Here is a 27,768-nt window from a genome sequence, read left to right on the forward strand (position 1 = left end):
GGAATCAACATAATTATTATTTTTAATGTCAGCAGCAGCTAACTGCATGGAGGGACTCCACCCTTCTGGCTTTCTTTCTCTCTCGATTCTCTCTCTCTGTCTCTGTCTCTCTCTCTCTCTATTTTCCTCCGCTGTTGTGGTATTTTCAATCTGGGATTTTCTGTTCCAAAACTCTACAGACCTGTTGGCAATCTCTCTTTTCACCTGTTGGAACATGCAGGCCAGGGACAATAAAGAATCTGGAACCTACATGGGCGATAATAGCGGAGAAGTCCATGTTGAGAAAATTATTAGCTCTGTGTTTTACCTCTTTAAACCTACTCTTAGACGAACCAGCTCTTTCAATGGAGGTTCTCCATAAAGCCTTTTGGTTGTGGACTGAGTAGTAGTTAATCTGGGTCCGAGAAAAAGTCTCGGAGTGTTCAACACTTTAAACACTTTATACAATTTGTATATTTTCTGACAGAGAGACCGGTTTGCTGAATGTCTAAAGCACTTCCTTCACTCGAGGAACAAGTTCTCTGTATTAATTTCATTTGAGAGGGAGGTATGACAAATCACTGTATACTGTCGTTTTTTAAGAGAACACTTAAATTGGAATTATGTACAAACAAAAGGGGATTTTACGTGGGTTGTTTTGAATGGCTGGTTGTTAATTTTGTTTTGATACTTACAGTATGCAACAAAATCAGTTCTGTACAAATTTGAAAGAACAACTTTTTTGTGTATTGTATTATTTTTGTTGTTGTGAAATCCTGAGAATGAATAAAGAGATTTCAACTAGATACAGTTTTCGTGTTGATGTTCCTTCATTTTTAAAGCTGGATATGATTTCTCTGTTACTTATCTAAGTGTTATCTGCTATGAGATATTGTAGGAGGAGTGACTATTTAGCAATCAAACCTGACATCAGAAATTGGGTTAATAGTTCCGTGGACTTCTATTCCACTTCCATGGAAACCAAAATCAATAGGTTCTACTCTTCGGAAGAGAAATGGCCATGAACTGAGAACAGTTCAGAGGCCGGGATTCTCCAAGTCGTCTTATATAGCAGCGCATTAGACAGCTGACCATGTGCCCTATAAAGGACATTTCCCAAACGTTTGCAGTTATCACATTAATGGTAAATGCTACGCATGTCGGCTCAAGCGTAATGTACCTTTAAAAGTCAACAGCAACATGCTGCTTTTTAGTGCGTCTTGGATTGAATCCCAGCCATAGACATGTTCAGTAGGGAACAGCAGATACAGGCTACAGCCACACAGTAGAAAGCATCTTTTTCATATGAGAGATGCATAAAATTCTCCAATAGCCCTAATATATTGCTCCAATAGCATTCTGAATGATGTGAGCAGACTTTCCTTAGATCGCTTGATGAAAATGTATCCTCAGAAGAATTGTTTTTCAACTAATGGTCACATAAAGAACATTATATAATAAATAGATATTAAAAGCCCACACCAGCGAAAATCCAACTGGAAGATGCCAGCAGAGCTTACCCATGATTTTTGCAACGATGCAAATCAATAATTGATTGTTTAAGTCAAAGTATGATATATTTGGGTTTGAAGTGGGAAATACGAAGTGGGAACTTTGTGGAAATCCGTGTCAATGACGTGTAAGTCCTTTGACTTACGTGACAGTTATGGGGCAGGCTTTAGTCAATTTGGAACTACCTTCCTTACAAACATTTTCGAGCTAACAAGTATGGGCTCCTTATATACAGAGAAAAATGCATGTGAAAATGTTTAATATATGTGAAATATAAATAATTTATTTCCACACATATATGTATTCCAAATACATTTACAGATGTATGTCACACATGAAAATACATTTTAAAAATGCATAAAAAAGAAATTATTTATCCCGTTTTTGCATCCCAAAAATGTATTTTAATTTTAAAAAATCTGTATAGGTGTTCTGTTACCAACCTGTTGCTACTGTAGCTTACTGCGGTCTGAAATTCACTTAAACTGTTAAGAGATGTTGGCTGGGCTGACGCTGGTGAAACGGTAGAAATCAGCTATATTATTCTGAGTGGATAGGTAAATGTTAATGCAGCTGGGACACCGTTGTTTCTGGAGACGTGCACGGCGGCGCTACAGCAAGAGTGTAGCTAGCTTGCTAACAAGTAGCAGTTGCTCAATAACTATACAAGTTTGGCTGGCTATCTAGCTATAGCTAGCATAGCTAACTGTGCAGTGAAGCAAATCCATTTGAAATAAGTTATTATGTAGCTCAGTGAGTAAATCACTGCTTTACCAGTACTAACGCTGCTGCATGACCTTAGTTTTGTTACCAACGCAAAGGTGTCTCTACAATAATAAACCTAGCTGTCAAAGGAAATACAATTCAGGTAAAAGTTTTAGGACAAAACATAATTATGTTTAAATTAGCTAGCTAGCTTTCAAAGTGTATGTTGCTAGTGAAATTAGTTCATCCCTCAATTTCGCACTTCTGTGTTTAGCAGAGTAACATTCTGTCCTATCCAACATGCACCAAATATTGTAGTTGCCTATATGCCATTTTCTGTCAGGTTACTCATCCCCGTCTGCTCTGCATGGCCACATAAATGAAACCATGGCCAAACACCTTTCCCTCCACTGAAAGGGTTTGAGTATGTCATTGTCAAGTTCATAGAGTTTGATCCATGATGACAGACAATGTGACTATAATTGTTAGTCACAGTCTTGTTCCATCGCTGCAACTCCCGTACCGACTCAGGAGAGGCGAACGTCGAGAGCCATGCGTCCTCCGAAACACAACCCTGCCAAGAAGCACTTGACAAACGGCTTGCTCAACCCGGAAGCCAGCCACACCAATGTGTTGGAGAAAACACTGTACAGCTGACGACCGAAGTTAGCGTGCATGCCCTCGTCCCACCACAAGGAGTCGCTAGAGCGCGATGGGACATGCTGGCCAAACCCTCCCCTAACCCAGACTGCAATGCAGTGCCTTAGACAGCTGTGCCACTCGGGAGGCCTATTGATGTTTTAACTTAAGCGGTGTCAAGGAAATTGTGCCTTCATGTTTCAACACAGGTACAGACACTCAGTCCTAGTGGGAAGTCAGGGATAGGTAGCCTACGGTACTGGCTGGAAGAATGGATTTTATGGTATAAACTGGAAGAATGCTTTATGGTATAAACATTGATAAGGTCATAACAGAGGAGACAGACAGATTCCATTCATAAAGACAGAATGACAGACACACAGTATAAAACCATTTGTGGGTTTTGCCCAAACAGATATGACTTAAGCCCTTTAGTTCAGTTATTACTAAGTAGTTACATAGGTATAAGGGCAACTTAGGGTGAACAGTTACCAGCCCTCTTTCAAAGGTCAGCCAATCGTCACTTGCAGGTGAAAACAATTCACAGCATACAGGGGTGGTTTCCTGGGAACCCATCCCTAAATGTACTCTGCTTTGACCAATATGTATACATTGTACTATATATACCAAAAATGTGTCCATCCAACATCATTACGTTAATGAATAATTATTGTGACCAATAGTGTAAAAAAAGTGACATTTCCATGGAGTGGTTGGGCATCGTCTCATACCCTGCTGCCAATATCTTTGAACATGGTAACCTGAACGAATCACATTGGCACACTAGAAAAAGATAAACTCTCATCAGGCTACAATACATAATATAAAAACAGATTTGTAAATATCAAAGTCTGTATGGGACGATTCTATTTTCAAAATGTATTAAGGTAAAAAAAAATGTATATGGCTATAGAATGTATTTTGAGCTGTAGTAGGTTGAACTCAATAAATTTAGAGTTTATCTAAAAAAACACTATTGACCAATTTTTCACATCTGTGTTTTTTCATCAGAATTGACTTCATCATGATTGCTTATGGGTACCTTCATGTGTGTGTAAAATATGAATGTTCTCCGATTTTTTTATGAATACATTTTTACAAAACACTATACAACAATTGTTTAGCTGGAATGGAATGCTCATATCCTACAGCATTTGACTGATATGTGGTGTTCTCACCTGACCATCTTAAGATTAATGCACTTACTGTAAGTCGCCCTGGATAATAGCGCCTGCTAAATTACAAGTGTAAATGTTTTACATACAGATCTCATATTACCGTATTTGCTACTTTTTATAATGTATAATTTGTACAATTCTTTATAAAAAAAATATGTTATTTGTTACGCTTGACTATGTAAAACCTAGCAGTACTACTTATTACACTGAGAGTGGGGCACATATATTTCATTTAGCCAAAAAACATTATTATTATCAAGTAATATATTTTATAGATGTCTGTCATTGAACAACCCCATGCCATGATTAGATAGTGAAAAAACACCCATCTCTTTCATAATTTCTGTAAACAATGAAAGCTAATTTACCAACATTTCTTAAAATGTATATATATACACACAGGATTTTGGAATGAAACTCTTCATTTATACATAAATAGTGATATGGAATAATAATAAACATTACATGACTGTTTCTAAATATAAACATTACTTCCGAAAGATTCTATTGAATGTGGAGGCCAAGTCATCTGATGCAGCACCATCACTCTCTCCTTACACAGCCAGGAAGTGTGTTTTGGGTAATTGTCCTGTTGAAAAACAATTTATGGTCCGACGAAGGGCAAACCAGATGGGATGGCGTAACTAACTGAGCAAGTGGACAACATCAGTCTCAACTTAAATAGTGAAGAGGCAACTCCGGGATGCTGGCCCTCTAGTCAGAGTTCCTCTGTCCAGTGTCTGTGTTCTTTTGCCCATCATAATCTTTTATTTTATTGGCCGGATTCGCCTCTTCACTGTTGACGTTGAGACTGGTGTTTTGGGGGTACTATTTAATGAAGCTGCCAGTTGAGGACTCGTGAGGAATCGGTTTCTTAAACTAGACACTAATGTCCTCTTGCTCATTTGCGCACCAGGGCCTCCCACTCCACAGTGGAAGGCCCTGGTGCCACAGCTGAAGTTCCACAGTTGAAGTTCAACTGTATATATAACATTTGTGGGCAATCCTAGTAGTCTGAATTTTAACCTGTATATACAGTTGAAGTCGGAAGTTTATATACACCTTAGAAAATACATTAAAACTTAGTTTTCACAATGCCTGACATTTAATCCAAGTACAAATTCCCTGTCTTAGGTCAGTTAGGGTCACCACTTTATTTTAAGAATGTGAAATGTCAGAATAATAGTTGAGTGAAGGATTTATTTCAGCTTTTATTTCTTTCATCACATTCCCAGTGGGTCAGAAGTTTACAAACTCAAATAGTATTTGGAAGCATTGCCTTCAAATTGTTTAACTTGGGTCAAACGTTTTGGGTAGCCTTCCACAAGCTTCCCACAATAAATTGGTGAATTTTTGCCCATTCCTCCTGACAGAGCTGGTGTAACTAAGTCAGGTGTGTAGGCCTGACCACACGCTTTTTCAGTTCTGCCCACAAATTTTCTATAGGATTGAGGTCAGGGCTTTGTGATGACCACTCCAATACCTTGACTTTGTTGTCCTTAAGCCATTTTGCCACAACTTTGGAAGTATGCTTTGTTCATTGTCCATTTGGAAGAAACATTTGCTTCAATATATCCACATAATTGTCCATCCTCATGATGCCATCTATTTTGTGAAGTGCACCAGTCCCTCCTGCAGCAAAGCACCCCCACAACATGATGCTGCCACCCCTGTTCTTCACGGTTGGGATGGTGCTTTTGGCTTGCAATCCTCCCCCTTTTTCCCCAAACATAATGACGGACATTCTTGCCAAACAGTTCAGAGGACATTTCTCCAAAATGTATTATCTTTGTCCCCATGTGCAGTTGAAAACCGTAGTCTGGCTTTTTTATAGCGGTTTTGGAGAAGTGGCTTCTTCCTTGCTGAGAGGCCTTTCAGGGTAATTCAATATAGGACTTGTTTTACTGTGGATATAGATAATTTTGTACCTGTTTCCTCCGGCATCTACACAAGGTCCTTTGCTGTTGTTGTGGAATTGATTTTCACTTTTCGCACCAAAGTAAGTTCATCTCGAGGAGACAGAATGCATCTCCTTCCTAAGCGGTATGACGGCTGCGTGGTCCCATGGTGTTTATACTTGCGTACTATTGTTTGTACAGTTGAATGTGGTGATTGCTCCCAAGGATGAACCAGACTTGTGGTCTAAATTTTTTTTCTGAGGTCTTGGCTGATTACTTTGATTTTCCCATGATGTCAAGCAAAGAGGCATTGAGTTTGAACGTAGGTCTTGAAATACATCCACAGGTACACCTCCAATTGATTCAAATTATGTAAATTAGCCTATCAGAAGCTTCTAAAGCCATGACATAATTTTCTGTAATTTTCCAAGCTGTTTAAAGGCAATGTCAACTTAATGTGTGTAAACTTCTGACCCACTGGATTTGTGATACAGTGAATTATAAGTGAAATAATCTGTCTGTAAACAACTGTTGGCATAATTACTTGTGTCATGCACAAAGTAGATGTCCTAACCGACTTGCCAAAACTATAGTTTGTTAACAAGAAATTTGTGGAGTGGTTGAAAAACGACCTAAGTGTATGTAAACTTCCAACTTCAACTGTATATACAGACAGACAGGTATACAATGTGCATGCATTAATACATGGAGCAATTGGAGGCAGGTGTCCATGGTCCCCTGTTTCTTTGAAAGGAGGAGCAGACATTTTGATCTTTGTGTTGGCCCTCATGCAGTGCAATGCATTCTGGGGCTTCAGGATGGTGGTCATGTGTCCCTCTCTTCTGGTGAAGCTTCAGGTGGTCGTAGCATGTGTGTGGGTGGATGTGTTGGTGGTTGGGTGTTTATGCCGGTGCACATGCTCACGTGCATGTACGTATGTGTGCGTGTTTAGTTCTGGTGACATTTCAGGTGGTCGTAGCGTGCGCGTGTGCGTGTGTTTAGTTCTGGTGGCGCTTCATGTGTAGGGCAAGGTGATCGGACCGGGAGAAACAGCGCCTGCAGGCTACACACTTGAAGGGCTTGGCTCCCGTGTGTTTACGATAGTGTCGTGTCAGCTCGTCAGAGCGGGCGAAACGCCAGTCACAGCCCTCCCAGTTGCAAGAGTATGGTTTCTCTCCTGAAACACACACAGAGAGAGACCAGGGATGTAAATACACTGTAAAATACCTAATAGTATGGGTTACAATTGGTGAGGCCTGTGTGGCTGTTAGACAGGGATGTGAATACACTGTAAAATACCTATCAGTATGGGTTACAATTGGTGAGGCCTGTGTGGCTGTTAGATAGGGATGTGAATACACTTTAAAATAAAACTGCCTCAAATTATGCACGCATGTACAACACACGCGCATGCACAAACACATGCCTGTTTTATGAGGTATCTACATGGTTTTACTAAAAGCCAGCAAACAATACCAACTCTGTGAAGCCCATAAACCAGGGGTCTCCAAACCTTTCTAGCATGGCTTTCAAAAATAAAACATGTCGTGAGCTAAAAAAAAATGTCAAGCTTTCAAATAGGAACCTTCTTCTCCTCTCTCCTGCAAGTCTTCCTGGGGTCCTTTGTGTACAATGTAGAACATAGTATAAAAAATAAAGAAAAACCCGCAAATGTCTAGATGTGTCCAAACTTTTGGCTGGTACTGTATATGAAATCAACTCTTGTGGCTTAAAACATGCTAATAATGGTCCTTTGAGTATATATATATTTTTTGTATACTTCCACTGGTATGCCATCCAGCCCTGGAGTTTTCCCAACCATAAAGGCCCCAATTGCATCAAGCAGTTCCTCTGTCATTTGGCCTTTACATGAGTCTTTCTGTACAGATGTTAATTTTACAATATTATTAGGAAAAAAATCCATACAATTAGTTTCAGTTAGAGGAGATGGAGGAACCTGAAATGAAAACATATTCTTAAAGTACTTTACTTCCCCTTTCAAAATATAATTTGGTGAATCATGCGTGACTGTCATTTGTAACAAGTTTTAATACATTTTTTTTGGTAGCATTTCTATATTGAAGATTGAAAACGAATTTGGTGCATTTTTCCCCATATTCCATCCAGTTTGCTTTATTTTTATAATCTATTACACTGAATCTTTCTAGAATAAGTTCCTCCATTTCTTTTTGTTTTTCCTCTAACTTATTGTGCCTCACAAGACAATTATTGGCATGTTTTAACCACTCCTACATAACTGGTAGATTATCAGACACGCAACAAGAAGGTCTGATATCATTATTACTGAAACAGGACCCAAGGGGTATATATATAAAGATCCAGTCCATTTAAAAAATACGAGACCTCTAACACTTCAGTGTTGTGATTAAAAATCCTAGCAAAATGCTTGGCGCATAGAATTAAAAAAGTATTGTCAGATATTATTCATCCTAATCAGACAGGTTTTTTACATGGACGATACATTGGAGATAATATAAGACAAGTACTGGAAACAATAGAATACTATGAATTATTGGGGACACCAGGCCTGGTTTTCATAGCTGATTTTGAAAAGGCTTTTGATAAAGTACGACTGGAGTTTATATATAAATGCCTAGAATATTTCAATTTTGGGGAATCTTTTATAAAATGGGTTAAAGTTATGTATAGTAACCCTAGGTGTAAAATAGTAAATAGTGGCTACATCTCAGAAAGTTTTAAACTCTCTAGAGGAGTATAACAAGGTTGTCCACTGTCGGCATATCTATGTATTATTGCCATCGAAATGTTAGCTGTTAAGATTAGATCAAACAATAATATTAAGGGATTAGAAATCCGTGGCTTAAAAACTAAAGGTGTCACTGTACGCTGATGATTCATGTTCTTTTAAAAGCACAATTAGAGTCTCTCCATGGCCTCATAGAGGATCTAGACACTTTTGCTATTCTCTCAGGATTAAAACCAAATTATGAGTGTACTATATTACGTATTGGATCACTAAAAAATACACATTTTACATTACCATGTAGTTTACCAATTAAATGGTCTGAAGGAGATGTGGACATACTCGGTATACAAATCCCAAAAGAAAGAAATGATCTCCAATACATCCAATACATTTTTATAGAAAGTTAGCAAAAATAGATGAGATCTTGCTACCATGGAAAGGAAAATACCTGTCTATTTGTGGAAAAATCACCCTGATTAACTCTTTAGTCATATCACAGTTTACCTATTTGCTTATGGTTTTGCCTACACCTAGTGACCTGCTTTTTAAATTATATGAACATAAAATATTCCATTTTATTTGGATAGGCAAGCCAGATAAAATGAAAAGGGCCTATTTATATAACGAATATGAATTAGGAGGGCAGAAATGATTAAATATTAAAGCATTAGAACCTCTCACTAAAGGCATCAGTCATATAAAAGTTATACTTAAATCCAAACGGGTTCTCTAGTAAATTGGTACGAATGTCTCATCCTATGTTCAAGAAGGGCCTTTTCCCCTTTATTCAGATTACACCGGCCCACTTTCGATTGTTTGAAAAGGAAATAATCTCCAAAATCTTTCTTTTTTTAAACAAGCCTTAGAAAGTTGGTTGCAATTTCAGTTTAATCCACCTGAAAAGACAGAACAAATAATGCAACAAATATTGTGGTTAAATTCAAATATATTTATTGATTAATTTTTTTTTTTTAAATCGAAGAAATGTTTAAAAAAAGGTCTATTTTTTGTGAATGATATCATAAATATGACTGGTGGAGTTATGTCACACATGCAGCTAACACAGACATATGGAGATGTCTGCCCCACCCAAAATTACAACCAATTAATTGGAGCATTACCACAAAAATGGAAGAGGCAAGTAGAAGGGGAAAAAAGTAAGGAACTTGTATGTCGGCCCTGTATTAAAGAATATAAATGGTTAAAGAAAAGTGTGATAAATAAAAACATATACCAATTTCATTTAAGGACCAAAAACTGACAGATGTGCCAAATAAATTGCAAAATAGTTGGGAAGAGATTTGCGATGTCCCCATTCCATGGCACATGGTTTATGAATTGATACGCAAAACAACGCCGGATGCAAAACTTCAAATTTTTCAATTTAAATTACTATACAAAATTCTTGCAACTAATAGAATGTTATATATATGGGGGATACAATCTTCCCAGCTCTGCAGATTCTGCTGTGAGGAGTCTTTAGATCATTTATTTTGGTATTGTCCATATGTAGCTCATTTTTGGTCACAGGTCCAGGAATGGCTGAAGAATTGCAACATTTGCCTAGAACTAACGCTGCAGGCAGCAATACTGGGTGATTTGAAAAGCCATAGTCAATCAATCAATAATATAATTATTATTTTAGCAAAAATGTTTATTTTTAATTTACAATCTGTAGAAGCTATGAGAATAGAAATGTTCAAGTCGTTTGTGAGGCATCACAGCACAGTTGAAAGATATATGGCAAATAGAAATCCAAAATGGATGATGTTGAGAGATAGATGGGAGAGGTTGAATGGAGCTGAAGGGTGGGACTAATAGCAAGATAAAACATGGAGTAAAATGTATATATGTTCAGAACTTTTGTGAAATAGCACAGTTACAAATATAAATCAAACTGGACGAACATCAGAAATAGAGGAAGGACTAAAAACAAACAAAAAAATAACTATTGTAAAATAAACTGTGAATGTAAAATGTGTATAAGATGTATAAATTTAAGATAAAACCCTAAATGTTTATTAGTTTACTCCAATTGGGGGATCGGTGGTAGGGTTTGCGGGGAATATTAATAAAGGTATATTCTTTTAAAAAAGTATGTATGTCTATATAGGTATGTGTATGTATATATGTATATATGTGTATATGTATGCATGTATGTATGGATATATATATTTACCCCAAAAATATATGATGCAGACAATTACATTGATGGAACCAATATTCTTTCCGCAATATTTAGCTGATCCACCCCTTTAAAAAATTTAAAATAAACTCTTGTGGCTTCATGTTCTCTAAATATCACTTTCCCCCAAAATTGTAGCTTTTGGGTGTAGATGTGGCCATAAGCTAAAATACACATTTATTTGTTGCAGGGATTTACCGCCCCACATCTGAATTGGTTGTTTTACTGGACTTTTACTTAAATTGGCTTACACCTGTCATGGTTCCACCTGTCACCAGAGTGCGGCAGAGACCGTCCTAGAGACTTTAACAACACTTAGCTGTGCCCAATTTACTCATTATGATTTCCCTGTTAAAAGAGGTGTGTTTTCTGTTGTCCTTTGCAGAAGCTTGAATTGTTTACCGTGTGCGTTTGTTTCCTGAGTGAGTTTTTGAGACTTAGTGTTTGTTGTTTTTGCAAGTGTACTGTGATCCTGTGGCTACCGTTTCTCAGTGAAGTATTATGTTTATCCTTAACCAGTGATTCCTCATCTGGTCTCTTCTCTGCACCTGGGTTCCAACCTTATTACATCACAGCAAGCTTCTGCCTAAACATGGACCCAGCAAAGACCGGATCAAGAATGTTGTAACCCACCAAGGAGCACTGATGAGCCCATTTTTATACGCAACATTGGTGCGGTGACAGCGCCTCCCACAGTCATAGCCCACAAGTTCTAGACCCGTTTTTGCCGGACTCCCGAGGCTGACAGGGCATTCATGGTGCTCAAGGGACATTTCACCTCTGGACCCATCCTCGTTCATACTAATCCTACTCATCTCTTTGTGGTAGAGGTGGATGCCTCAGACACCGGAGCAGGGGCGGTCCTTTCACAGCGGAACGAATAGGACAAGAAATTGCACCCATGTGCCTTTCTCTCCAAGCGGTTCTCGCCAATGGAACGCAACTACGATGTAGGCTACTGGGAGCTCTTGGCGGTTAAGTGGGCAAATACAGCGGGCCAACCTGGAGCTGGAGAAATCACTCTGCTGTTTCGTCTCCACCCAGGCCAGCAATTGGAGCAAGAACCTCATCTGGGCGGAGGATGCTCACAACACACTGCCAAACTCGTCCACTGGAGTGTTGCTGTTCAAGTGTCAGTTCGGGTTTGCCCTCCCGTATCCTGAACAAGAGGCCGAAGTGGGGGTGCCATCAGCTGAGGCGTTCATTCAACGATGTTGCCGCATCTGGATCAGAGCGCGATCCACCTTGCTCTGCTCCTCTGCCCATTTGTTCGGCTTGGCCCTGTAGTCTATGCAGTCTCGTTATGAGGAGAAAAAGAAGCAGAATGCGGCGCTGTGCGTCTTTCTTCCTTGGAGAACTTTTGCTGCTGCATCGTCTTCTAGAGGGTCTGCAGAAGCAGACCAAGCAGCTAAGCAGGCTTCCCTGGCTTCCAGGGCCACCCCAAAGTCTGCTTCTGTTTGTCCTGTTACACAAGAGCAGCGCCAGTCTGCTTGGCACAGGCGCTGTTTTACTGCCAAGATGGCGCCGACAGACAGACATGGCAGATTTGCTTTTAGCTCTTAAGCAACTTTGCAGTATTTTTATTTGTGTGTGTGTTATTTCTTACATTATTAGCCCAGAACATTTTTTGTGTTATTACATACAGCTGGAAACTATTGGATATCAGAGCGGCGGTAACTCACCAGCATTACAACCAGGAATACTACTTTCCAGAATTTGATTCTTTGTTCGTAACCCTCAGGGCAATTGAACTTAACCCAGAGGCTGCTCCAAGAAGCCGCTCTGCCAGTGGAGAAGAGGTATTCGGAGTGGACTAGTCCGACAAATTGCTTCAGAGTATATTACTCGCTAATATTCAGTCTCTGGGCAAGGGTCTCCTTCCAGAGACACATCGGGGACTGTAAAATACATGAGGCAGCCATGACTTTAAAGGAATGATGGCTCTCTAGGGATATACTGTCCCCATCCATACAGCCAGCTGGGTTCACAGTACATCTTGCAGACAGGAATAAAGACCTCTCCGGGAAGAAGAAGGGCGGTGCTGTATGTTTCATGATGAACTACTTATGGTGTGATTGTGCTAACATACAGAAACTCAAGTCCTTTTGTTCACCCGACCTAGAATACCTCACAATCAAATCCTGACTGTATTACCTCCCAAGATAACTATTTTCGGTTATAGTCACAGCCTTGTATATTCCCCATCAAGCCGATACCACGACGGCCCTTAAAGAACTACACTGGACTTTATGCAAACTGGAAACCACATATCCCGAGGCTGCATTTATAGTAGCTGGGGGATTTTAACAAAGCAAATTTGAGGAAAACACTAACGAAGTTCTATCAACACATTAACTGTAGTACTCACACTTGTAAAACACCACTGCTACTCCCCCTTTCAATATGCCTACAAGGCCCTCCCCCACCCTCCCTTCGGCAAATCAGATCACGACTCCATTTTGTTCTTCCCTTCCTATAGGAAGAAACTCAAACAGGAAGTACCCGTGATATAGTCTGACCAATCGGAATCCATGCGTCAAGATTGTTTTGATCATGCTGACTGGGAAATGTACCGGGTAGCCTCTGAGAATAACATTGACGTATACACGGACACGGTGACTGAGTTTATCAGGAACTGTATATGGGATGTTGTTCCCACTGTGATTATTAAAGCCTACCAAAACCAGAAACCGTAGATAGATGGCACCATTCACACAAAACTGAAAGCGCAAACCACCGCATTTAACCATGGCAAGATGACTGGGAATATGTTTGAATACATACAGTGTAGTTATTCCCTCTATTAGGCAATCAAACAGGAAAAATGCCAGTACCAAGACAAAGTGGAGTCGTAATTCAACAGCTCAGACACGAGATGTATGTGGCAGGGTTTACAAACAATCACGGATTACAAAGGGAAAACCAGCCATGTCGCGGATACCGTTGTCTTGCTCCCGGACAAGCTTAACACTATTGCCCGCTTTGAGGATAACACAGTGCCACCGATCATATAATCTCCACCTTACCTGACACCCTAGACCCTCAGTTTACCGCAAGCTCATCATTAAGCTCAGGCCCTGGACTTCCTGACGGGCTGCCCCCAGGTGGTGAAGGTAGGAAACACCACTTTGCTGATCCTCAACACAGGGACCCCACAAGGGTGCGTGCTTAGCCCCCTCCCGTACTCCCTGTAAACACATGACTGCGTGGCCACGCATACCTCACACTCAATCATCAAGTTTGCGGATGACACAACAGTAGTAGGCCTGACTACCAACAATGATGAGACAGCCTACAGGGAGGAGTTGTTGGCCCTGGCAGAGTGGTGCAAAGAAAATAACCTCTCCCTCAACGTCAACAAAACAAAGGAGATGATGGCATACTTCAGGAAACAGCAGAGGGAGCATGCCCCTATCCACATCGACAGGACCGCAGTGGAGAAGGTGGGAAATGAAAGATCCTCTGCATACACCTCCCTGACAATCTGAAATGGTCCACCCACACAGAGAGTGTGGTGAAGAAGGCTCAACAGCCTCTCTTCAACCTCAGGAGGCTGAAGAAATACGACTTGGCCCCTATGACCCTCACAAACTTTTACAGATGCACCATAGAGAGCATCCTGTCAGACTATGTCACCGCCTGGTATGGCAACTGCACCGTCTGCAACCCCAGGGCTCTCCAGAAGGTGGTGCAGTCTGGCCAACGCATCAACTGTGGGCACACTGCCTGCCCTCCAGGACACCTACAGTACCCGATGTCATAAGAAGGCCAAAAAGATCTGACATTAACCACCCTATCCATGGCCTATTCACCCCGCTATTATCCAGAAGATGAGGTTAGTACAAGTGCATCAAAGCTGGGACCGAGAGACGCATACTTTCATATGACCATATATCTCCCTCACAGAAAGTTCCTGAGTTTACATTTTGAGGCTCTAGCCTTCAAGTTTCTGGTCCTCCCTTTTGGGCTTTCCCTCTTTACTCGCACTTAATGTTTTTTATTTTACCCTTATTATACCAGGGAAGTTGATTGAGGAACCATTGTAATTTATAGCAATGACCTGGTGAATAGTTCATGGCAGAGGAGGTTGGATGATTGAGCCAATTGAATGAGTGGCTCCAAAGTTGTGGGCTCAGGATATTGGACTACCTGGATGACTGGCAGGTGCTAGCCGGGCCGAGGGAGCAGGTGGAGTTCCACACATGCTGGTATCCCATGTTCAGTCTCTGGGTTTATTGTGAATCAAGAGAAGAGCTTTTCCCTTCGCTTCTATCACCCACTGCGACCTTTCCAGCAGTGGGTGATAGACAATAGCTTGGACGCACTTGCTCCACCTAAACCGGTCGCTCAGGGTGTCCCCGTCTCCCCTTCCGACTCTGGCTCAGTGGAGGGACCCGCAGCATTTGTCTCTGGGGACCCCCATGGGTCAAGTTATATCCCGCAGGCTGATCACGACAGACGCATCCCCCAGAGGGTGCGTTGTGCGTGGGCAGCTGAATTCGGGGGTTGTCGACAGTTTCACATCAGTTACATGGAGCTGTTGGAGGTGTACATAGCAGTCCAGCATGTGCTCGTGAGGACTCTGTACTGCTGTAGAGCAATGCACACTTTCCCTCGCTCCGGGTGACTCATCTCCCGGGCGCCTGAACACAGGTGTGAATCTAATATCCAGTGGGGGCCCCCGCACTCGGGAGTGGAGGCTGCACCCCTAGGTGGTCTCCCAGATGCCACTTTTTTCTCAGGTTGGGAAAAGTCCAAATTGGGCTTTTCTGTCAACAGTATACAGCTCTCTCATCCTCAGAGGCTAGGAGAGTTTTGGGGGAACTCGAGCATAGTATTAATGAGATGGAGGTAGAGCTGGTGGGACAAGGCAATGTAGGCCTCCAGGCTAATTTGTCTGAAATGCTCCCAGCTCCTCCTCTTCCTTCAGTTTGGAAAGACAGAGTGGTGAAGCCAAGGGTGAGTGTTGCCTACGGCTTTCGGATGTGCGGGTGACCTCTGTGGTTGGGGAGATGCAGGAGCGGACTGTGGAGTTTTATACTGAGTTGTATAGGGCAGAACTGTGTGATCCTATGTGTGCTCAGGTTTCTGTTTGCAGAACTCCCTAAGCTCTGGCACAGAGGGATGAAATGGACATTCCCCTGTTGTCCCATGAACTGGCAGAGGCGGTAACTCAGAAGTCCCCCCGGCCGTGCACCGGGGGTTGATGGACTCCCAGTGGAGTTTTTTTTTAAATTCTGGAGAATAATTAGACTGGACCTCTTTTGCATTTTGCATGAGTGCGTCAAGGTAGGAGAGTTGCCGATGAGCTGCCATTGGGCGGCTCTGACTCCCCTGCCCAAGAAAAGGAGACTTGTGTGAACTTAAGAGCTGGAGGCCTGTGGCATTGCTCTGTGCGGATAACAAGATATTTGCCAAGGTCCTCACTAATAGACTGAAGTACCATCTGGACTCTATAGTACACAAGGACCAGACATATTGCGTACCGGGACGCTCAATCACGGACAACTTGTTCTTAATCAGGGACTAGTTGGACTTGTCAAGACTTGTCGAGAGGTTCTAATGTTAACTTTTTTCACTGGTCTCTTTAGATCAAGGTAAGGCTTTTGATAGAGTGGGCCATGAGTATCTGTTTAATGTATGTGTTTGGGTTTGGGGAAAGGATTTTGACCTGTGTGAAGATGTTGTATGCTGGGGCGTCATATATGGTCAAGGTGGGAGGGGGGCTCAGTAGGCCAGTCTGGGTGAGACAGGGCATTAGACAAGGATGCCCTCTATCGGACAGTTACAGTTGAAGTCAGAAGTTTACATAAAGTTAGGTTGGAGTCATTAAAACTCGTTTTTCAACCACTCCACAAATTTCTTGTTAACAAACTATAATTTTGGCAAGTCGGTTAGGACATCTACTTTGTGCATGACACAAGTCATTTTTACAGCAATTGTTTACAGGCCAATTTCACTTGTAATTCACTGTTTCTAAATTCCAGTGAGTCAGAACTTTACATACACTAAGTGGACTGTACCATTAAACAGCTTGGAAAATTCCAGAAAATGATGTCATGGCTTTAGAAACTTCTGTTTGGCTAATTGACGTCATTTGAGTCAATTGGAGGGATACCTGTGGATGTATTTCAAGGCCTACCTTCAAACTCAGTGTCTCTTTCCTTGACATCATGGGAAAAATCAAAAGAAATCAGCCAAGACCTCTGAAAAACAATTGTAGACCTCTACAAGTCTGGTTCATCCTTGGGAGCAATTTCCAAACGCCTGAAGGTACCACGTTCATCTGTGCAAACAATAGTATGCAAGTATAATCACCATGGGACCACGCAGCCATCATACCGCTCAGGAAGGAGACGCGTTCAGTCTCCTAGAGATTAAGTATTTTGGTGGGAAAAGTGCAAATCAATCTCAGAACAACAGCAAAGGAACTTGTGAAGATGCTGGAGGAAATAGGTACAAAAGTATCTATATCCACAGTAAACCGAGTCCTAAATCGACATAACCTGAAAGGCCGCTTAGCAAGGACTGCTCCAAAAACGCCATAAAAACGGCAGACTATGATTTGCAACTGCACATGGGGACAAAGATAGTACTTTTTGGAGAAATGCCCTCTGGTTTGATGAAACAAAAATATAACTTTTTGGCCATAATGACCATTGTTATGTTTGGAGGAAAAAGGGGAGGGCTTGCAATCCAAAAAACATCATCCCAACCATGAAGCACGGGGGAGGCAGCAATTATGTTGTGGGGGTGCTTTGCTGCAGGAGGGACTGGTGCACTTCATAAAATAGATGGCATCATGAGGCAGGAAAAAGATGTGTATATATTGAAGCAACATATCAAGACATCAGTCAGGAAGTTAAAGCTTGGTCACAAATGGGTCTTCCAAATGGACAATGACCCAAGCATACTTCCAAAGTTGTTGCAAAATGGCTTAAGGACAAGAAAGTCAAGGTTTTGGAGTGGCCATCACAAAGCCCTGACCTCAATCCTATAGAAAATTTGTGGGCAGAACTGAAAAAGCGTGTGCGAGCAAGGAGGCCTACAAACCTGACTCAGTTACACCAGCTCTGTCAGGAGGAATGCAAAAAAATTCACCAACTTATTGTGGGGAGCTTGTGGAAGGCTACCCGAAACGATTGATCCAAGTGTATATACAGTTGAAGTCGGAAGTTTACATACACCTTAGCCAAATACATTTAAACTCAGTTTTTCACAATTCCTGACATTTAATCATAGTAAAAATGACCTGGATCACCACTTTATTTTAAGAATATGAAATAGAGAATAATAGTAGAGAGAATGATTTATTTCAGCTTTTATTTCTTTCATCACATTCCAAGTCGGACAGAAGTTTAAATACACTCAATTAGTATTTGGTAGCATTGCCTTTCAATGGTTTAACTTCGGTCAAACATATACAGTGGGGCAAAAAAGTATTTAGTCAGCCACCAATTGTGCAAGTTCTCCCACTTAAAAAGATGAGAGAGGCCTGTAATTTTCATCATAGGTACACCAACTATGACAGACAAAATGAGATTTTTTTTCTCCAGAAAATCACATTGTAGGATTTTTAATTAAATTATTTGCAAATTATGGTGGAAAATAAGTATTTGGTCAATAACAAAAGTTTCTTAATACTTTGTTATATTCCCTTTGTTGGCAATGACAGAGGTCAAACGTTTTCTGTAAGCCTTCACAAGGTTTTCACACACTGTTGCTGGTATTTTGGCCCATTCCTCCATGCAGATCTCCTCTAGAGCAGTGATGTTTTGGGGCTGTTGCTGGGCAACACGGACTTTCAACTCCCTCCAAAGATTTTCTATGAGGTTGAGATCTGGAGACTGGCTAGGACACTCCAGGATCTTGAAATGCTTCTTACAAAGCCACTCCTTCTTTGCCCGGGCGGTGTGTTTGGGATCATTGTCATGCTGAAAGACCCAGCCACGTTTCATCTTCAATGCCCTTGCTGATGGAAGGAGGTTTTCACTCAAAATATCACGATTCATGGCCCCAATAATTCTTTCCTTTACACAGATCAGTCGTCCTGGTCCCTTTGCAGAAAAACAGCCCCAAAGCATGATGTTTCCACCCCCATGCTTCACAGTAGGTATGGTGTTCTTTGGATACAACTCAGCATTCTTTGTCCTCCAAACACGACGAGTTGAGTTTTTACCAAAAAGTTATATTTTGGTTTCATCTGACCATATGACATTCTCCCAATCTTCTTCTGGATCATCCAAATGCTCTCTAGCAAACTTCAGACGGGCCTGGCTTGTACTGGCTTAAGCAGGGGGACACGTCTGGTACTGCAGGATTTGAGTCCCTGGCGGCGTAGTGTGTTACTGATGGTAGGCTTTGTTACTTTGGTCCCAGCTCTCTGCAAGTCATTCACTAGGTCCCCCCGTGTGGTTCTGGGATTTTTGCTCACCGTTCTTGTGATCATTTTGACCCCACGGGGTGAGATCTTTCGTGGAGCCCCAAACCTCGGGAGATTATCAGTGGTCTTGTATGTCTTCCATTTCCTAATAATTGCTCCCACAGTTGATTTCTTCAAACCAAGCTGCTTACCTATTGCAGATTCATTCTTCCCAGCCTGGTACAGGTCTACAATTTTGTTTCTGGTGTCCTTTGACAGCTCTTTGGTCTTGGCCATAGTGGAGTTTGGAGTGTGACTGTTTGAGATTGTGGACAGGTGCCTTTTATACTGATAACAAGTTCAAACAGGTGCCATTAATACAGGTAACTAGTGGAGGACAGAGGAGCATCTTAAAGAAGAAGTTAAAGGTCTGTGAGAGCCAGAAATCTTGCTTGTTTGTAGGTGACCAAATACTTATTTTCCACCATAATTTGCAAATAAAATAATTAAAAATCCTACAATGTGATTTTCTGGATTTTTTTTTCTCATTTTGTCTGTCATAGTTGGTGTACCTATGATGAAAATTACAGGCCTCTCTCATCTTTTTAAGTGGGAGTACTTGCACAATTGGTGGCTGACTAAATACTTTTTTTGCCCCACTGTATGGGAAATGTTCGATGTAACGCTTTACACATCGCGAGAAAACACGCATTGCTGGCTCCGTTGGGAGCGGAAGCTCTCACGCACCAGTGGCCTCAGACCCTCCTTTATGCGTTTCCCTCTGTGTACCTTATTCAGCCCACACTGGTTAAGGTGAGTTGGGAGGGCTTGCCGTTGGCCCAAACAACCTTGGTTTGAGGATATTGTTCGCCTTTTTCATATGATTCTGCGTTTTGCATCATATGGGGGATGATTTCTGTATTTTGAAAGTTACATATCTTAAATTCGATTGCTGACAAGGAAAATATTTTGGGACAATGTCAACAATGGACTAATGAAACAAATAGCAAAATATTGTTTTGGGGTGGAATTTTATTTTAAGAGTCTATTGATTAATCTGTGTGTCAGTCTAAGCTTAACTCAGTAGAGACTAAAGGATATTCCAGAGACTGGGTGTGGCAACTCGTATATCTAAAGTTTAGTTTTAGGTAGAGTGGGACTTTTTGTAAAATGTATAAATTAAAACATAGCATCAACCTACATGACATCAAAGAGGGCCAACCAACTTTCTGGTAGAGAATGCAGTGATGAGTACTAAAATTGTCGCCCGTAATAAAGAGCAGTGTGCTATGATAAACTGTATCTAATGGCTTCCATTATGTGACAGATTTTTTTATTGCTTGGATGTGACTGCCCCCAGTGAAGAGTGATACTGAATTGAAGGAATGAATCTGTGCCTCGAGTTTATCACCTGAGGATAAACCTCACCTCAACCTTACCTCATTGTCCTTGTCAGGCTTGATTCTCATGTTCTTCAGTAGAGGGCACTAGTGCCTAAACTTTCCATAGCTGTGTTGTACCTCGTTTCCCATCTTCAGAGAAGAGTAGTTATAGTCTGTACATTTCTATTTGTGTAATTGTACAGAGGAAGTTACTCTTTCTTACCTGTGTGTGTCCTTTGGTGTGCTTTCAAGTGAGAGCTCTTTGTGTAAACCTTTGAGCAGCCTACAAGGAGAGAAAATGGATGTTAGTATCACTGAATGGATACCATGGAGAAGTACTCAACATTGGCCTCCTGAGGTATTTATTTCCAGCACGTCTCGGTAAGCAAACAAACAGCATCATGAAACGCATCTTCTGTATCTTTGACCAAACACGCTTTAGCCTTTACCACATTAGCCTGCAAAGTATCTATATCAATGGTCTAAATGGCACTGTGGGTGCATTCATTCATGCATTCATGCATTCATTCATTCATTCATTCATCAATCCATCCATTCATTTATTCATCTATCCATCCAGAATCAGGAGGCTCACCAGGAAAGTCACAGAAGTGGATCCGTCTCTTCTCGAGCTCAGGGTTGTTCCGTCGGTTGTACCTGGGTCCTGTCAGCACCCATTGTCCGTGGGCCATACGCATGGAGTGGTGGGACATCTGAGTGACCTTTAACCCCAGTCTGCTAGAGGCCTGGAAGGGCGGTGGAGTGGTCAGCAGCTCAGCCTGGTTCTCAGGACTACCCGGCTGCGAGTTGGGGGGTGAGGGAGGTAGGCTGTGGGGCTGTGACTGGGGCGACACCTTGGCGTGGTGGTGGTAGAAATGCTCCGGCATTGCAAACAACGAGTCACCACCGCCATGACCCACCGTTGTCAAGGAGACACTGTTCAGGTTGAGCATGGTTCTACCGTTGCCGGCTCCGCTGGTCCCTGATTGATTGCTGCGGGAGAGTGTCATTGTGAGGTCAGCTCCGCTGACGGGGATGGGCATCTGGTAGACCTGCAGTTGTTGGGGGCCAATATGCAGCTCGGTATCTGAAACTGGGTGTCCGCTGGTGGCCATATCGGGTTTGATAAACATAGTGTTGACGGTCTGGGGAATGCTGAAGACAGACATGAAGTCAGGCAGGGTCTGGATGGAGCAGGACACTGGGACGTCCAACCGAGGCTCTGTCTTGATGTGCGGGAGGAGATGGGTCGGGTGGTGCTGCTGGGGCTTGTTGGGCCGGTTCAGGCCGGTGCAGAGGTGGGTGGTTTTGGGGAGGATGAGGTTGATGTTGATGCTGTAGGGAGCTGTGTTGTGCTTCTCCTCTGAGAAGTACTTGTCCACCAATGAGGCGCTCTCTCCGCAGTTCTTCTTGTCTGTGTGGGCCATGGATGGAGGATGGAGGAGACTGCTTGTGGTCTGGGGGAGGAACTTTTCCATCTCCAACTGGGTCTAGAGAGAGGGAGGAGGAGGAAGTGGGATAGATGGGGAGGGATGGGAGAGGGAGAGAGATTAGATTAGATGGGGACACTTCCTAGTGCAATGTTGTGTATCTAGGAAGAGTCTCTTGTAGCTGTGTTGGGAATGTGTTTCCAAAGAAGAATATCTGCTGCTCACTTTTAGATCATTTGTTGAAATTTTCAGACAGAAGTTTTTTTTTATGGATTCATGATGTGCGCTGAGAGTCAGGAAGCAAGTTCAGGGAGTGAGTGTTTTAATAAATAAACGCATCTCAATACAAAACAAGAACCACAAACAACACACATACATGACACTGGAACAGAAACAGTAAGGCCTGGGGAAGGAGCTTAAGGAAGTGACATATATAGGGCAGGTAATCAAGGAGGTGATGGAGTCCAGGTGAGTGAAGACGTGCAGGTGCGCGCAACGATGGTGACAGGTGTACGCCATAACTAGAAGCCTGGTGACTTAGAGACCGGAGAGGGAGACACGTGACATTGACTTGCTTTTCATTTACAAACTAGGTTCTTTTTTTAAACTGTGTTTAATTGAATCCCTAGAAGCAAAAATGGGACATATTAAGCTATTGTTATTTTTTCTAGGAAAGTTAATGCCGGATAAATATGGAAATGCAGCCCAAAACAAATCAGCCGCAACTTTAACTGTGAGTTACTGAGGCCAAACGCTAGGGCACAGGGAGTTAATCCAAGCCAAAGCCCAGCCAATCAGTTGTGTAAAAATAATTCACTGAGCTGTTGATACACTTAAGCCCTATCCAGCTGTGCACAATGGCTTCCCCAACATCAGATACAATGGAGGGAATAAAAGAATTCATCAGGCCTATTATGCCTCCACAGCTATTTGAAGTGCCAGCTATGTCTGTACAGTATATTTCCAAATCTCTTCCCTAGCAACTCTAGTGTTGATGTGCTTTTCAATCAAATTCAATCAAATGTATTTATAAAGCCCTTCTTACATCAGCTGATGTCACAAAGTGCTGTACAGGAACCCAGCCTAAAACCCCAAACAGCAAGCAATGCAGGTGTAGAAGCACAGTGGCTAGGAAAAACTCCCTAAAAAGGCCAGAACCTAGGAAGAAACCTACAGAGGAACCAGGATATGAGGGGTGGCCAGTCCTCTTCTGGCTGTGCCGGGTGGAGATTTTAACAGAACATGGCCAAGATGTTCAAATGTTCATAGATGACCAACATGGTCAAATAATAATAATCACAGTGGTTGTCGAGGGTGCAGCAAGTCAGCACCTCAGAAGTAAATGTCAGTTGGCTTTTCATAGCCGATCATTCAGAGTATCTCTACCTCTCTTGAAGGGCACTTCAACCTGTGTGTGAGGTCAATAATACTTGGAAAATTCCTTATTTTGATTTTTTATTGCGAGATCCTCCTGTATGAAGCTGCTGCTTTCAAAACAGGGCACAAACAGGTCTTGTGTTGGTTGATTATGTTCTGGCAAGCAGCTTAACCGAGTACTTGGCAGAGTCCTCCCTCTTGCCTGCGTGCCCATGGACTACCTGGATTGGTCCAATAAGAAACTTTTGTTGTCCAACAATACGATAATGCAATAAAAAATCCTTTGTCCATGGTTAGCCATGCAAATACTGTACATGTCAATCTCTCCTGGCTCAAAGTAGAGGAGAGATTGACTGCATCACTACTTGTCTTTGTGAGAGGTATTTACATGTTGAAACCACTGAGCGGTCTTTTCAAAAGACTAGCACCAAGCTCAGACACCCATGCATACCCCACAAGATATGCCAAAAGGGGTCTTTTCACAGTCCCCAAGTCCAGAACAGACTCGGGAAACATACCGTACTACACAGAGCCATGACTACATGGAACTCTATTCCACATCAAGTAACTCATGCAAGCAGTAAAATCTGATTTAAAAAACAGATAAAGCTACACCTTATGGAACATCATGGACTGAGAAGAGACACACACAGGAACACACACGCATAATAATACATACGTTAGCATACGCAATGTACACACACGTAAACTAGGTCCTGGACTTCCTGATGGGCCAACCCCAGGTGGTGAAGGTAGAAAACAACACCTGCGCCACGCTGATCCTCAAAACCGGGGATCCACAACAGTGTGTGCTCAGCCCTCAGCTCCATGTTCACCCATGACTGCGTGGACACGCATGTTTCCAACACAATAATCAAGTTTGCTGATGACTCAACCGTGGTAGACCTGATTACTAACAACGACGAGACAGCCTACAGGGAGGAGGTGAGGGCCCTGGTGGAGTGGAGTTAGGATCTATCAACACAGATGACAAGATGGTGCCGACAGAAAGGGTTCCCTCATTTCTAGTCCTAAGGAAACTCTACATTATTTAGTTGATTATGTATTATTTCTTACATTGTTTGCCCAGAAAATCATAAGTGTTAATACATACAGCTGGGAAGAACTATTGGATATCAGAGCGACGTCAACTTACCAGCACTACGACCAGGAATACTGCTTTCCCGAAGAGGATTCTTTGTTCGAACCACCCAAGGCATTCAAACTGTTTCCAGAGGCTGACCCAGAACAATGTCGCCGCAGAGTATATTACTAATGTCCAGTCTCTAGATAACAAGGTAGATGAAATTAAGGCTAGTGTTGCTTTCCAGAGAGACATCAGGGACTTTAACATACTCTGTTTCACGGAAACATGGCTCTCTTGGGACATGCTGTCGGAGTCGAAACAGCCACCTGGATTCTTTATGCGTCACGCAGACAGGAATAAACATCTCTCGGGGAAGAAGAAAGGTGGGGGTGTATGTTTCATGATTAACGACTCATGGTGTAATTGTAATAACATACAGGAGCTCAAGTCCTTCTGCTCATCAGACCTAGAATTCCTCACAATCAAATGCCGTCCATATTATCTCCCAATATAATCTTAGTCGGTTATTGTCACCATGGTGTATATCCCCACCAATCCGACACCATGACGGCCCTTAAGGAACTTCACTGGACTCTATATCCGGAGGCTGTATTTATTGTAGCTGGGGATTTTAATAAAGCAAATTTGGGAACAAGGCTACCTAAAGTCTAACAGCATATCAATTGTAGTACCCAGACTGGATCACTGCTACTATATCTTCTGCGATGCATACAACGCCCTCCCCCGCGCTCTGTTCGGCAAATCCAACCACGACTCCCTTTTGCTTCTCCCCTCCTATGGGCAGAAACTCAGAAAGGATGTATCCGTGTCTAGCTCCACGCGTCAAGATTGTTTTGATCACGTGGACTGGGACATGTTCAGGATAGCCTCAGAGAATAATATAGATTTATACGCAGATTCAGTGAGTGAGTTTATAAGGAAGTGGCATAGGAGATGTTGTTCCCACTGTGACTATTAAAATCTACACTAACCAGAAACCGTGGATAGGTGTTGGCATTCGCGCAAAACTGAAAGTGCAAACTATCGCATTTAAGCACGGAAAGATGACCGGGAACATGGTCGAATACAAACAGTGTAGCTATTCCCTCCGCAAGGCACTTAAACAGGAGAAACATCAGTATAGGGACAAAGTGGAGTCACAATTCAATGGCTCAGACACAAGACGAATGTGGCAGGGTCTAAAGGCAATCACGGACTACAAAAATAAAACTATATTCAATCTCTCCATATCCCAGTCTGCTGTCCCCACATGCTTCAAGATGGCCACCATTGTTCCCGTACACAAGAAGGCAAAAGGTAACTGAACTAAATGTCTATCGCCGTATAGCACTCACTTCGAGAGACTGCTTCGAGAGACTAGTCAAGGATTATATCCACCTTACCTGTCGACCGAGACCTACTGCAATTTGCATACCGCCACAATAGGTCCACAGACAATGCAATCGCCATCACACTGCACACTGCCCTATAACATCTGGACAAGAGAAATACTATAAGGGCACAAGGCGAGACCCAGATGCAGACATGGGAGGCAGATGGTTTGAGTCTTTGATATTTATTATATCCAAAAGGGGTAGGCAAGAGAATGGTCGTGGACAGGCAAAAAGTCAAAACCAGTCCAGGAGGTACAGTGTGGCAGGCAGGCTTGAGGTCAGGGCAGGCAGTATGGTCAGGCAGGCGGGTACAGAGTCCATAAAACAGGTAAGTGTCAAAACCCGGGAGGACTAGTAAAAGAGATTAGAAAAGGCAGGAGCACGGGAAAAACACGCTGGTTGACTTGGAACATACACGACGAGACAGGAAACACAGGGATAAATACACCAGGGAAAATAAGCAACACCTGGAGGGGGTGGAGACAATAACAAGGACAGGTGAAACAGATCAGGGTGTGAAAATATACCTATGTAAGAATGCAGTTCATTGACTACAGCTCAGCCTTCAACACCATAGTACACTCCAAGCTCATCATTAAGCTTGAGGCCCTGGGTCACAACCCTACCCTGTGTGATTGGGTCCTGGACTTCCTGACAGGACACCCCCGGGTTGTGAAGGTAGGAAACAACATCCCCACTTCGCTGATCCTCAACACTGGGGCCCAATAAGGGTGTGTGCTCAGCCCCCTCCTGTACTCCCTGTTCACCCATGACTGAGTGGTCATGCACGCCTCCAACTTGATCACCAACAACGACGAGACAGCCCATAGGGAGGAGGTGAAGGCACTTGGATTGTGGTGTCAGGAAAACAACCTGTCACTCAACAAAACAAAGGAGAGGATCGTGGAAACAGCAGAGAGCGGACCCCCCTATCCACAATTGAGAGCATCCTGTCGGGCTGTTTCACCACCTGGTACGGCAACTGCACCGCCCACAACCGTAGGGCTCTCCAGAGGGTAGTGAGGTCTGCACAACTCATCACCGGGGGCAAACTACCTGCCTTCCAGGACACCTACAGCATCCAATGTCACAGGAGACTGAGAAATATATTCTATCTCAAGGCCATCAGACTGTTGAACAGCCTTCACTAACACAGAGAGGCTGCTGCCTACATACAGAGTTGAAATCATTAGCCACTCAAACAAATTCATAGTTAGTCACTTTATTAATGCCACTTTAAAAATGATCTTTACATACCTTGCACTACTCATCCCAGATGTATATACTGTATTTTATACCATCTATTGCATCTCGTCTATGCCGGTCGGTCATGGCCCATCCATATATTTATATTTACATATTCTTATTCCATCCCTTTACTTCGATTTGTGTGTATTAGGTAGTTGTTGTGGAATTATTAGATTACATGTTAGATATTGTTGCACTGTCAGGAACTAGAAGCCCAAGCATTTCGCTACACTTGCAATAACATCTGCTAACCATGCGTAAGTGACCAATACAATTGTATTTGATTTGGTGCCAGGAAAATAACCTCTTCCTCAACATCAACACAATTAAGGCGCTGATGGTGGACTTCAGGAGACAGCAGACAGAGCACGCCCCAACCCACATTGACGGGGCCGCAGTGGTAAAAAGCTAAAAAGTTACTCGGCGTACCTCAAATGATAAATTCACACAAAGAGTGGGGTGAAGACGGTGCAACAGCTACTCTTCAACCTCAGAAGGATAAAGATATTTGGCTTCGCCCCTAAGACCCTCACAAACTTCTAAAGATGCATCATTGAGAGCATCCTGTCGGGCTGTATCCTCTCCTGGTACGGCAATTGCACTATCCGCAACCGCAGGTCTCTCCAGAGGGTTGTGCGGTCAGCCCAATGCATCCCTGTGGGCA

The 27,768-nt window shown here is 42.5% G+C and overlaps 1 protein-coding gene across 1 annotated transcript in view; it reads right to left on the minus strand.

Moving 5' to 3' along the window:
* Positions 1–3,123: 3,123 nt before the first annotated feature.
* LOC110491182 (Krueppel-like factor 5) overlaps positions 3,124–27,768 on the minus strand; it is a 42,685-nt gene continuing 18,040 nt past the window's right edge. Inside the window, exons 2-4 of the mRNA XM_036950164.2 lie at positions 21,164–22,058; positions 20,792–20,851; positions 3,124–7,088 (exon numbers count right to left, since the gene is read on the minus strand). Of these exons, the coding sequence (XP_036806059.2) occupies positions 6,910–7,088; positions 20,792–20,851; positions 21,164–22,058 (1,134 nt within the window). The 3' untranslated portion in view covers positions 3,124–6,909. The remainder of the gene's footprint in view (positions 7,089–20,791; positions 20,852–21,163; positions 22,059–27,768) is intronic.

The sequence above is a fragment of the Oncorhynchus mykiss genome, chromosome 2, assembly GCF_057628025.1.
Source record: "Oncorhynchus mykiss isolate SJ-2025 chromosome 2, ASM5762802v1, whole genome shotgun sequence".
NCBI classification, from domain to species: Eukaryota; Metazoa; Chordata; class Actinopteri; order Salmoniformes; family Salmonidae; genus Oncorhynchus; species Oncorhynchus mykiss.